Source organism: Xiphophorus maculatus, chromosome 3 (assembly GCF_002775205.1).
Source record: "Xiphophorus maculatus strain JP 163 A chromosome 3, X_maculatus-5.0-male, whole genome shotgun sequence".
Taxonomy (NCBI): Eukaryota; Metazoa; Chordata; class Actinopteri; order Cyprinodontiformes; family Poeciliidae; genus Xiphophorus; species Xiphophorus maculatus.
Window position 1 is genome coordinate 1,740,968 of NC_036445.1, and position 13,038 is coordinate 1,754,005.

The following is a 13,038-nucleotide window of genomic DNA, read 5'->3' on the forward strand; positions in this document are numbered from 1 at the left end:
TTAGCACATCATCAGTCGTATTTTTCTTTTTTTTTCTCCGGCATGGAGGAGGAGGTGAAGGTCAAAGACGTCGAACGTTTTTAAACACAAACGCTCGTTCAGATGCAAGACAATCATTAACGTCGTAGTTTTTTATTTTCTGTTTAATCTTGTTGAATCAGCTTCTTCTTGTCTGTATTTACAGCTCCATTTTTCAGATTGGACCCGGACCTGCATCCATTTAATCATCCTCTGCTTCTGCAAGAATATAAAGCTCTGATCCAGTCAAAAGCTGGACAAGAAGAGCTCAGAGCAGCTGGAAAGACTTGATACTTCCTGTAGGAAAACAAACCTAAACATACAGCCAGAACTAGAGTAAAATGGCTGAAATCATATCTTAATTGGTCTAGTCAAAGTCCAAGTGTAAATCAAGCTAAGAGTCTTTAGTAATACTTAAAAAGTGCTGTTCACAGATGCTCACAATCTGAACTGATTGAAGTGTTTTGTAAAGAAGAATGGAAAGATTAAAGCCAGCAGAGTCATTACTATGAAAACAAAATTTCTGGAGCGTTAAAAAGTCTGGAAAAGTGTCTATTTTTATATTTTGTACAAGTTTTTAAAAAATCACACCTGAGAATTGAAAAAAGTTTATTCTTCCAAACTTTGCTATTCAATGACTTCAAACCAAACAGCTCCCATTCATGTTAATGGTACCAAACTTTGACTGATTGATAAATAACCAGACATAAATCAGATTACAATTAATAATTAATTATTAATATCTAAAAGATAAAATCTTGAATCTGACCTTCATTTTCTGAAAATCGAGGATTATTTACATGATTTACAACCGACCTTTATTCTGTAGTTTATGTTAAACAGTTAATCTCACTCACTGCCACAAGATGGTTTGGGGTTAATTTATTCTCTAAAATGGACCCAGTTAGTCTGGAAACTTTGAACTGGAGTCAGTTTAGAAGCCAAACAAATAAAAACAAATCCTGCATTTTGGAACGAAGGAATCATAGATCAGACTAGATATAACACAGAGGATTAACACTTAATCTGGGATAATCCAGTCCTGAATTGCAAGCATTACACCATTTATCTAATATAAGTTGCTCAAGAAGTGAAAAACTAGTGAAATTTGATTTTAATACATGGATGAATTGAAAACTAGCTTCCACACTCTGCTGTTTCAGAGTTTTAGGGGGAAAAAAGGGATTTTTTTTTTTCAAATTAAATATCCAAAATGAAAAAAATGATCTGGGAATGAGTATCCAAAATTTTGAAGAGGAAACTTTGTAGGAATCTTGTGTAAAATATTGACTCACTGAACAGCTGAATACAAAATCAGTTCACAGTTAGGAGGTTTATTAAACAACACAGGCTGTCCTCTGTTTTCGGCTTAAAAACTCGGCTCTACTTTGTGCTGCTCTTTCAATAAAATAAAATACTAAAATGTGGTTTAAATGTGACAAAACTCTGAGTGGGTGTGATCGCTTTTGCAAGCTCATTAATATCCTCACTTCATCGCTTCTTGCACTTCCTGTGTTTTTGTTTTGTTTTTGTTAGTTACTCAAACCAAGTGCACAGCAGCTCAACAGTCACACATTTAGTCCATTAATTTTTTCTTCTGTTGTTAATTTTTAGCGGTGTGTAGTGCTAACCAATATGTCTGCAAAGTTTCTGCTGAATTTTAACATCAAACTCTTTACGACTCAATAACTATTTGAGAGAAGTGAGGAAAACATTGAAGCAGATGTCATTGCAATATTTGCTATTTCATCGTTCTCTAATCTAGTCTTGCACTCTTGCGTGTTTTCAGAAAAAGATTTGCAATATTTTACTTCAGTTTCACTTTAATTATGCATAAATGTTACATATATAGACAGTTGGAAATGTTCAAAACACAATATTTATCTGGTATCAATTAAATTCTACAATAAAAACCATCTCTGGGTTGAAAACACAGCACTAAAAAATGTTTTGCCTGAGCATCTGGTCTCAACATGTGATTTTCATTTGTGCAAATCAAACTTGTCCAGCCATTAGGATCTGTCTTGTATTATAAGATAATTAAAGTCACACTTTTACGGCTTCCATGGCCAGTCTTGTTAACATGACACGCCAATTAAAACGTTTTCCGCAGAAGCTTGAACAGTCTTGGCCCAAATTTCCGGAGAGGGGAAGAAATAACAAGTATTTACATTTTATGCCAGTGGATCTTAAAGTTACAAGAAAAAGAAAATAAAAAGGAAACAGGAGCAAAAAAAAAAAAAAGCATAAATAAAATAATGTCCAAACTTTTTGTCATATGGGCCAAAATCGTTGAGTGAAAAGTACTACCAGGCCAAGAAAATAAAAGTTTTAAAAAAAGTAAAATTAAGTAGTTAATTTTTTATGTTTTTCACTGTAGATCCAAAAATGTAAACATTATTTTGCATCTAGTTTTAGGAGTTTTTGTTTTTTTTGCCAGGACTTGGGTCACTTTTTGTCAAAATGCTTTTTATGTTTATCCAAGTTTAATAAATTAGATTGGACGAGGCAGTAAAAGTCTCTTGGTTCTATTTATTATAAAATGATGAATTCTTTGCATTGTTGTTATTATAACTTTACCCTTATTATAAATAAAAAGTCTCCATCTGCATCAAAATTAGTCCACAGGCCACAAAAAAAATTCAAAAATGTCTTGTTTTAAGATAAATTATCTGCTAATGAAACTAGTATTTCTTCATCAACATTAAAGAATTAATGAGTTAAAAGAAACTCCTTTGTCTTGCTGTAAAGTTACTTGTAAGTCATTCCAAGAGCACTAAGATATTTGCATTAGAAACTAAACCAAAATTACTTGTTAAGATTTTGTGCTTTTGCAGTGTTAGCATTGTGGCTACAGCTAAAAGGTTGTAGGTTCAAATCCCGGTCTGGAGTCTTTTCTGCAGGATTTTGCATATTCTTTGTCGGATGTGTGGATTCTCTCTGGTTTCTCTGTTAACCTGAAATAGATACATATCCTGATTTTTATGTGTTGGAGATTTATTTCTGTTTCTGTTTTTTTCATTTCTTCTTTGTTCTTTTGCTTTATTTTTAATTTACTCCCTGTGTTACTTTCTGTTTACTGTTTGTGTCAGTTTTATTTTTCCCTCTTTATTTCTTTCTGCTTTGTTTATTTTCCACCTTTCGCTCAGCCTCCCTTCATCACAGCAGAGTTTGAATTCATTCCTCTCTTTTTAACTTTCCTTTAAGGATCAGATTTAAAAGATATTTTTGCTTTCATCATTTTTTTCCCCATAAAAAAAATAATTTTTGGATTTCTCGTTGCCACAGATTATCTGATGACTGATCGGTTCTGATGCGCCGCCCTGGCACTCTGAGAGCGAAGCTGGTGTTCATTAATGCGGAAAGAAAACGACTGGATGGAAAGATCTCCAGGAAGAAAAGGAGAAACTCAGGGACAGCTGGCTTGTTTTTAGATGAACTTTGAGTTTTTAGTCACAGAAGTTTGAATTGTGTTACAACAGATGTAAACTACATCCTTAATTTTGGATCAAAATACTTTAACTTTGTCACATCAACATAATAAAAGATATTTATTATTTGTTTTTGTGATAAATCAACACTAAATAATGCATCGTTGTAAATTTACTTTCAATATTTAATATCCTTTTGTGATTATTAAAGGGTTTTTTTTTTACTGAATTTAATCACAATTTAGTTTAATTACATTGTCACACAGAGCCAGATTTTTTTTCACTAATACATTTAAAAATTGCATTTATTCAGGTTATCTTTTATGTTACCACTGAAGAAAAACAATGAGTGAACTGATGGATGTTTCATATTTACATTTTTAAATGTGACATAAACAAAGAGAAGGAATATTTAGGGGTTTTTGCAGCAGAATGAGAACATTTGACATCTTCACTGAGAAAATAAATCCACACTCTTGGGCAGAGATTATATTAAATCTGCCAAATTCTCCAGATTCATAGTAGGATATTATGAATGAAAAGCTGCTACTGCCCCCTACTGGCGCGTCGTGGGATGTACTTTTTAATCTGCAGCATGAAAAGGAGATAAAAGGTGAAGAATGACTTTTAATTTTTATTCTGAAATGATACATGGACCCTACATGAATTAAAAATGTGAATTTTACACAATCAGTTTGCTACCAATTAATAATTTACACAAGTCTTAAAGGGATTCAGGCATATTCAGTACTACATACAGTAAATCACACTTTACTAACATTCCGAACACCAGCTATTTAGTTTATAATTAATTCATACGCGGACATGTAATTGAAGTAAAACTACACCTTTCAAGGTGCAGTATGCAACTTTTATATAAAAATGTTTTTACACATTTGTTGAAATTATCATTATGTTGGGACAATATAAGAAATGTAATGTTGTTGCTCCCACTACTAACTTCAGAAATACACAGTTCAGTCAGAAACAACCAATCAGAGCCAGGAGGAGGGTCTAAGCGCTGCTAATCTTGCTCATGTACATGCTGTTTACACCCTCCCTCTTGCTCTCTGCTACGCTATGGCTAGGTCACAAAAACAAACCCTGACATGAATGCTATAGCTAGTTAGCATGGTTTTTCTGTAATGGTGAGTTGCTGTTCTGCCATTAGCACATTTTGTAGCGTGTACATGAGAGTGATTGACAGCACTAAGGCCTTTCTCCTGGCTCTGATTGGTCATTTTTGACTGGGAGCAGCTTGATTTATTCACATTATCTGTCTGATACCATACTGTCATGACGTCATTACAGTTTTAATAAATATGAAAAATAATTTATATATTTTTATAAAAGTTGCATAACTTTTATAAAAAATATTTGGTTACACGTTTATTGAAACTTTCACTGTCATGATAGCATGGTATGAGACAGAACATCTGAAAAATGTAGCTCCTCTGTCTCCTAGCTCTAACTAGGAACAGCCAATCAGAGAAAGGAGGCAGGGATTAGCGCTGTCAATTATAATCTCATGTGACTCATCCTCCCTTACCACCTTGCTCTGTACTACCTCAGCTAGCATAGCATGTTGTGAATGCTCACTCTTGTTAACATGGCCACGGAAAGACTGTTTTTTTCTGTGAAGGTAAGCTGTTTCTCCTCCTTTGCCATATTTAGCAGCATTGTTTGAAAGCGCTAAGACCTGCTTCCTGGCTCTGATTGGTTGTTTTTGGTCGGGGGCGGTGCATTTCGTCAGACAGCAATAGTAGATCAGGAAATCATCGATTTTTCTTTTCACAGATGACCTGGTAACAAACTGTCATAACATAGTTATAGTTTTGAAAAATACATAAAAACATTGTTCTTTTTAATAAAAGTCACATACTGCAGCTTTAATGCGAACCTCATACTTGCACATTATCACTCTTGTGAACGCTTCTCACATGTCTGCCTAGAGACTCCATCCATTTAAAGGACTTCCCACAGAAGGCGCATATATACCGCTTCCCCTCGGTGTGAATGGTCTGGTGTCTGTTCAGAGCGCTTGTGGTAATGAAGGTCTTCCTGCAGATGTCACACATGTAGGGCCTCTCCCCCGTGTGCGTCCTGATGTGGGCCGCCAGGTGGGAGCAGTTGGTGAAGCGCTTCTCACACACGGAGCAGATGTAGGGCCTGTCTCTGCTCTCGTCGCCGCTGCTGTTCCCCCCGCCGTTGTTGTTGCTGCTGCTGCTGAGAAACTGCTGGAAGTGCAGCGCCTGTTCGTGCAGAGAGGTCGGCAGGCCGGTGTGGGGTGAGATGAACTCCTGCGCCTCTGACTCCGGGTCGTCCTGGTTCTCAGCGGGGTCGTGCACCATCCAGAAGTGCCGCTTGGGAGCGTCTCCCCGCGGCTGCTCCTGCTCCTCTTTGCCCTGCGACGTCTCTGGGAGCTCCTGATCAACGCAGCAGACTTCATCCTCTTCCTCCCCTCCCTGCTGCTGCTCCTCCTCATGGACAGCAGCCACTGCAGGGGGTGACTGATGGGGCTGGACAGAAGGAGAAGCAGAAGGAGGGGGAGGAGAATGCAGCTGCTCGGTTTCAAGATAATTGTCCGATTTAGGCTCTACAAAACGAAAACACGCCACAACAATTTCATTTTAACACACTTTTAACACCAAGCTGCATGGCACATGGTTTCCATGTGAATTATACCAGAAAATACCTGAACGGAGGAGCTTCAGCTGCATCCTGAGCTGCCTGATTTCTAAATCTTTGGAGCGTAAAATCTCCTCCTGGTACACCGCTATTGTCTTCTCCACGGCTCCTAAAATCTCCTCCGCCACCGCGGAGAGTCTCTCGTTGAGGAAAACTCTAAGAGGCAGCATTTTTCCTGGAAAGATTGCAGGATCTTAGCGGCGATTGAAAACGGGTTTCTGCGGGTCCGTGAACGTCACGCTTCGCTTGTAAACACTGACGTGAAACGGAGAGTCACGTGAAAACACTGCCGCCCCCTGGTGGACCGGAGTGTGAAAAAGGAAATTCAAAAATACTTCATTGGTCCCAAAGGGAAGTTAAATGTTGTTTCTCATTTAATTAAAGCGCTGAAGTGGGGAGAGTAACTAGCAATTGTACTCAAGTAAGAGTAGCACTACTTCAACATATTTTTACTCAAGTGAAAGTAAAAAGTAGCCATTTAAGATATTACTGAAGAGTAATTTAATATCTAAAAAAATACATAATCAGATGGACCAAAATATAAAGTTAAGTGTAAATTTTCGTATTTTATGGATGGAAATGACAATAATTCATATTAGCAACAAAAAATTAAAAAAAAATCAAGCAAAAGAAAGAAATTCCTAATCAGTTTCTTTCAATATAAAACTTTAACAAAAACTGTAAGTGTGTCTTTGTCGAATTTTTGGTTAAAATGTTTGCTCTTCATTCAGTGAAGTTACTCACAGTCAGTAGAGTATCAAGAAATTTTACTCAAGAGTAAATATACCTCATAAAATTACTCAAGTAAAAGCAAAAACTACAGTGTAGTAAAACTACTCCTAAAAGAAAATATATTACAAAAATGACTTGTATACAACCAATAAATATTTAAATAGCACATCCCAAAACAAAGTGATTTTCTATCTACATCTATAAACATATTGTAAATACAGATTTTTATCTAGTGCAGTAAAGCTATAAGCTAGACAAAGATGATAGGAAAGTAAACTGCAAACTCATTCCACATAATTAAGACTTTAAGTTGCATTTTTAAATATTCTGGGATGAAATAAGCATTTTCTCTACAATAATCCACTTAAAAACAGCACAGTATTTAATTCATATTTGTTCCCCATTGTTTCTTGCTTCAGTGTTAGGATTAAAATAGCAGTGAAATCCTTCAGGGTATTGTCAGTTCTGTAATTAAGACGCTCTCTGCTCAACATGTCAGGAATATCAACCCCTCTGCCTTCATAGCAACACACCGTACAGACAAGGTGTTCTTTTAAATTACCTTTAATAATTTCTAAATATTTAACTATAAAGTCAAGGTAGAAGTCAAAACAGAGACACAGAAGTATCCTTGAAACCGTTTATTAGAATATTTCTGTATAGTTTCCCTTCTAACTGTGGGTCATAACACAATACAGCCAACGTGTTAATGGACACTTTTCTCTCTGCAAAACGAGTGATAAAAAAAAAAAAAAAGGATCATGCACGTCTACCGTGAGGGAAAAAAGCCACAGATCTTCACAATCACACGAAGAGACACCATAGTAGAAACAAACCGACAAGAACTGCGACACAATTTATCCTAAAAACAATTACAGAAGAAGTTCGTAAACCTTTCAAGTAAAGGCAGGGGACCGCGCGTCCACATCTGGTAGTCAGCTTGAGCACTTTGTGTGGAGGTCAGGTTTGCACGCAGGCCGTTCTCAGTAGACTCATCAGTGCAGCACCAGTGCCTGTGTCAGCCTGTCCCTTTTTTCTTTATGGGAAAATATACCAAAAGATAAAAAAGGAGGACAAAAACCGAGGGAATGACGACATTACACAAACGGTTCGAACAGAGAGAGAGGGGAAGAAGCACTGCGAGTTGAGGGAGCCGATCCGGTTGGGTCTTTACGCCTTGGCATTGATGATGTCGATGAACTCTGGCTTGAGAGAGGCTCCACCCACCAGGAAACCGTCCACGTCCTTCTGGGAGGCCAGTTCTTTACAGGTACCACCAGTTACTGAACCTGAGAAGCAGCATTGACGCATGAGGAAGATAATGTGCAACAGTTACCCTAGATACATTATTATAGTTTACATCCGGAAATTTCACGCACAACGCTGGAGGACAAAAAGACGATTCTTTTACGTTCCATATGTAGCAGAGCTGCAGCGGTAGAACAAATTCGTTAACAAAATGAAACCTGGAGATGGAGGTATTACTAATTTAATCCACAGCAAAGGGAAAAATAATGCAGAAAAATCGTTGAACAACAACTCAAAACTACTCATATTATTTTTTCCTTGCTCTCTCTGTCGGCCACACTAAACACAAACCTGTCGCCATGGCAACTGACTGACAACAGTTCCACTGGTCTATAAAGATTCAAAACACACACACACACAAAAAAATTCCCACACAAAGAACAGATTTCTGAGTCCGTTACAGTTTGCAGACTTGATGTTTATTTTGTGATTATTAATAAGTGATCGTGATTGATTAGCTAATTTAAAACACTGAGGTGTGTTGATGATCTGTCAGAAAGCTGGTGAGTTGGTCGCCTCTTTTTTTTTTAACTGAACCTAAACACATCGAATTCCACAGCACATCTATATGTTAAGGTTGTCAAAGTCAAGCTAGCATAACTTACAACGTCCCTCTCCTGCTATTTTTCTTTTTTAAATTAAAACTTCTTATTGACCAGTGAAATGGTATACCCTTAGACACAGTTTTCTAGTTATAGTGTTGACAATTAGTAGCAAAGCACTGCGTTCCGTTTTCTTTTATATATCAGGCAAACATTCAAGATTTAACGCATTATATGGACAGCTAAAACCAAAAAAAGCAGCTTTTTGCCCTCCAGCAGGGAGATGGGGCGGAATCTTATGCGTGTGATGTCACAACTGGTCAATAACTTTTTCAATTATAATTCAGACAGCTCACCTCCATAGATGATCCTCACAGAGTTGGCTACAGCATCAGACACGTTGGTCTTCAGCCACGCCCTCAGTTTCTCATGAACTTCCTGGGCCTGAGATATCACACAGAAATCGTGTTTGAAGCCACACAGCACGGCCCTCGGTGGGGAAACATTCAGCTTTTCCAATATTTACCTGCTGGGGAGACGCAGTCTTCCCAGTGCCAATAGCCCACACAGGCTCATAAGCAAGCACGACCTTGCTCCAGTCCTTTACGTTGTCTGTCAATGAGATAAGACTTGGTGTTGCGCAAGCAGACATATTTCCAAACCCTCCCTCTCTATCTGAACACAAGTTGCACCACTCAGACTCTGTCCTGGAAGCTGCATACCTGCGATGACTTTGGTCTGGGCAAACACCACCTTCTCTGTGATGCCTCCCTCCCTCTCATCCAGCTTCTCGCCGATGCAGGCGATCACGCCGAGACCGCTCTCCAGAGCATGAGCAGTCTTCTGACCAATCAACTAATGACGCAGGAAAAAAGAAAAACAAAAGGAAGTAGAATTAGGCTATGTTCACACAGCAGATATTAATGATCAATTCCGATTTTTTGCGCAGTCTTTCCCTCAGGGCTTCCCTCATTGTACAATAAGCCTGGCGGGCCACCAGGCTTTATTTGCCCCCACCAGGCTAAGCGTTGTTTGTTTATTTTATATATGTTTTGTTATAGAGCAGTAACAGTGGCAGTAAAAACACAGTTGACACACTGAACAAATTCTGATGTTTGTCGTGCACATCTGAATTTTTATAACTTTAAAAAAAAATTTTAAACACAAAACATGGCGGGCTGCTGGTGGATTGCTCTAGCATCCCCATCACCAGGTTTAGCAGGTTTTCTGTCAGAAAACGCGACCCGCATGCACAGAAGAAGAACGCTAGTAGCACACAGCAGCCAAAGTTATTCAGCAATGGAGTCAACAGTAATCATCCCAAAATCATTATGAGACAAAGGAAGCAAATTAAAATAAAACACAACTAATAGCAACTGCCTTTTGTGGAGCTTTGACTGCAATTTCTGTTTGGACGTGTATTTGGAACAAAAAGTGATCCAATTGTGATTTGATCCGCTTTAGTGACACAGAGTTATTTCATAATCATAATTTTGAGCCATTTTTACATCCTGATTTACATCAGACTTTTCTGGTGCAGAATTCTTAAATTAAATGACTGTTCAGACTGCAAACGTTTTGAACATAATCGGATACGTATCCAAATTAGTTCCACATGTGGAAGTGGGGCAGATCGGATCTTTTTTTTGGGTGAAAATATCAGAATTGTGTCGTCCAAATTGCAGTGAAAAAGCCAGATGTAGGACACATATGGGTAAAAAAAAAGAAAGTTTGGGTCACATTTTCCTCCTGTGTGAACGTAGCTTTAGTCTCCAATACAAATGTTACAAGTCTAAACTGTAAGCAAGTCAGACATGATCATGTTACCTCGTCGCTCTCGCCGAAGACGTGGCGCCGCTCGGAGTGTCCCAGGATAACCCAGTTCACGCCGCAGTCCTTGATCATCGCAGGGCTGCAGGTGGGAAAATGATCAGGACGAAACCAAAACTAAAGCTCTGCTGAAGAAAATCAACTGGTTTCTTCTCTTTACCTAATCTCCCCAGTGAAGGCACCCTTGGAAACTTTGTAGCAGTTCTGAGCCGCCACTCCAAACTTGGCATCCAGTTTGGACCTGGCGAAGTCCAGGTAGATGGATGGAGCACCGCACACCACCTCTGTTAAAACACAAAACACAAGTTTATAATCCATAATATGGAATACAAAGTAGCACTGTTGCTCTTCCCTACCTATTGCTGCACACTGCCAATCACCTGGCTAAAAAAAAGAAAAAGGCTCTCCTACACATTTCCCTTGCTAACTTCATTTGTTTGGAAACATTTCAAGCTAGCAGCTGCATGTCTGTTAAGAAGTCTGCAGAGCAACAACTAAAGCAACCCAAAATACCTAGCTAACATCAATTTGTTGCTCCCATTATCCTACAAAAAATTAATCCAAAAATAATAATTTTCTGAGCAATGAGCATTTAAAAATCAAAATTAAAGATGCACCAATCTGCTAGAGAGCATACGTTCCCATCAAATGCATTAAAATGGGAACTTCTACCCATTTCAGTCCAAAAAATAAACATGACAGTGTTATGCACTTCAAATAATTAAATTATAGCATGGAGGGATATCTTTTCATCCACTACTAGTGATAAGTCTTCTCTTCATTTAACGTTGAAGATAACCTGTAGATTAAGAATAGTGTTTTTTAATACAATATATTACAGAGTGGGACAAATGTGCTGCGGGTTCTTTGACAGAGGTAGCAGCTATTATTGCAACAGAAAATAAAGGAACATTATCTCTATTTATGAATCAAAGTATGCCCCTAAACTTCACTGGATTGTTTTTTTTTATTACCCAAGTACATCAAGGTTAATTCAATCATTGACCAAAAACTGTAGAAGTTCTTTCAGGAGTAGTTTTTCATATTTAATCAGTCAGCCATCCATTAAAGGCAAAGGATGACTGGCTTATTTAGACAAATTGGTACATCTCTAATTAAAAACAAAAGTAACTAAATTATTAAAGCTTTACAAGTATTAATACTTACAGAAATGTAGTTATTAATATTTAAATCTCAATCTGGAGACTATGTAAAACCCTCATACCATTTTTAAAATGTGACAATGCCTTTGGAAATCAGTTTTCAACAATTTAATGTTGTGCTTAAGATAATTAAAATAAATTTAAACAAAGATTACAATACAGTTGATACTCTGCAGCACTTTTCTTGCAGCAGCCAACATGGGAGAAGCAGAGTACAGTAAAGTCAAGACACTGACATTCACAATGTAACTGTATCTTTGGGGTTACGAGGGTCTATATTAGACACTGCATGTTATTATTGGTTTGGTAAAAGGTCATTTGTCCTGGGCTGGAGTCATCTGCATTAAAGGTCTGAGTTCAGCCTCTAAAAGGTCACCAACGGGTTTGCATTCTGCACAGGCCGAAGACCGGTCTTGAGCCCCGAGTTCAAAAGTCAAACGAGTAAAAATAACCAGAGAGAGGAGAATAATTTGGGGGGAAATTATAGAAATTTGACAGATTGGCTCTGCAAAGTTGGATTTATTTGGGGAGCAAAGTCCAAGCAGAGTGAGTGAGGCTTGTTGGGCTCAATAATAGAGTTGCATAACGTAGAGCTGCAAGAGGGACTGACTGACGTTCAGTTCCTCTGTCTGGTTTGTCTCCAGACTGCAGGCAGCAACAACGCGGACGGTGCATTCAAGTAGCGATGGGAAGAAAAAAATCCGAAAGCCAAAATTGTATAAAAGTATCCACTATGAAAGCATATAAGCACTTATGTTACTTAAAATACCCGTAACTGTGCTTTTTGCTGCATTATCGGTGCTATGATTACAGCTAAAAGGCCAAGATCCTATAGCCACCAGTTGAACCTGAACGCACCCCGGCAGTTATAGGGACTACGTGCTCCTGCACGCGCACACCCACCACCACCATGACGGCAGCAGCAGCAGCTCTCTGTCCTTCATCAGCGTCTCCTCACAACTTTCACCCTCTAATCTAGAGCCAGAAAAGCTAAAACAAAGACTTTATCTATCATTAAGTGTAAAATATTACAGAGGAGGAGATTTGTGATGCTAAAAGTCTTAACTGATTCATTGAATGACCGAGCTGTTTCCGACGTAAATTGGCCAGCTACACGAATTCAATTCGTTCGAGGTTCTTCAAACATTAAAATTAAAGGAAAATGTCCAAATCCAAAGAGGAAATTGTGTAATCGTGGTCAAAAAATCTCCACGTACCGACATTGGAGTCCACCTTGCCACTATTCAGGGTCTGGATGAGCTCCCCGAGGCTTTTCTTGTCGCCGTTCATTTTCCAGTTGCCACCGACGAAGAATTTCCTGCTCAT

The 13,038-nt window shown here is 38.2% G+C and overlaps 2 protein-coding genes across 2 annotated transcripts; both read right to left on the reverse strand.

Annotated features, from left to right (window-relative positions):
• Nucleotides 1-4,063: 4,063 nt before the first annotated feature.
• On the reverse strand, nucleotides 4,064-6,381 carry LOC111608045 (zinc finger and SCAN domain-containing protein 12-like). Its single transcript, XM_023330345.1, has 2 exons — nucleotides 6,145-6,381; nucleotides 4,064-6,045 (listed from the first exon to the last, which is right to left on the reverse strand). The coding sequence occupies exons 1-2, from the start codon at nucleotides 6,305-6,307 to the stop codon at nucleotides 5,351-5,353; spliced, it is 858 nt and encodes a 285-aa protein (XP_023186113.1). The 5' UTR covers nucleotides 6,308-6,381; the 3' UTR covers nucleotides 4,064-5,350.
• A 1,568-nt stretch (nucleotides 6,382-7,949) lies between these two features.
• tpi1 (triosephosphate isomerase 1) lies at nucleotides 7,950-13,038 on the reverse strand (the record flags this gene model as incomplete). Its single annotated transcript, NM_001286301.1, is given in 7 exon segments — nucleotides 7,950-8,158; nucleotides 9,076-9,163; nucleotides 9,246-9,331; nucleotides 9,442-9,574; nucleotides 10,547-10,631; nucleotides 10,710-10,833; nucleotides 12,930-13,038. Coding segments are annotated over 7 exon segments (744 nt in total). The 3' UTR covers nucleotides 7,950-8,039.

Coding starts and splice junctions, on each gene's coding strand:
- LOC111608045 (XM_023330345.1), bottom strand. CDS start 6,307: ATGCTGCCTCTTAGAGTTTTCCTCAACGAGAGACTCTCCGCGGTGGCG. Junction 6,046..6,144: donor GCTGAAGCTCCTCCGTTCAG/GTATTTTCTGGT, acceptor TTCGTTTTGTAG/AGCCTAAATCGGACAATTAT.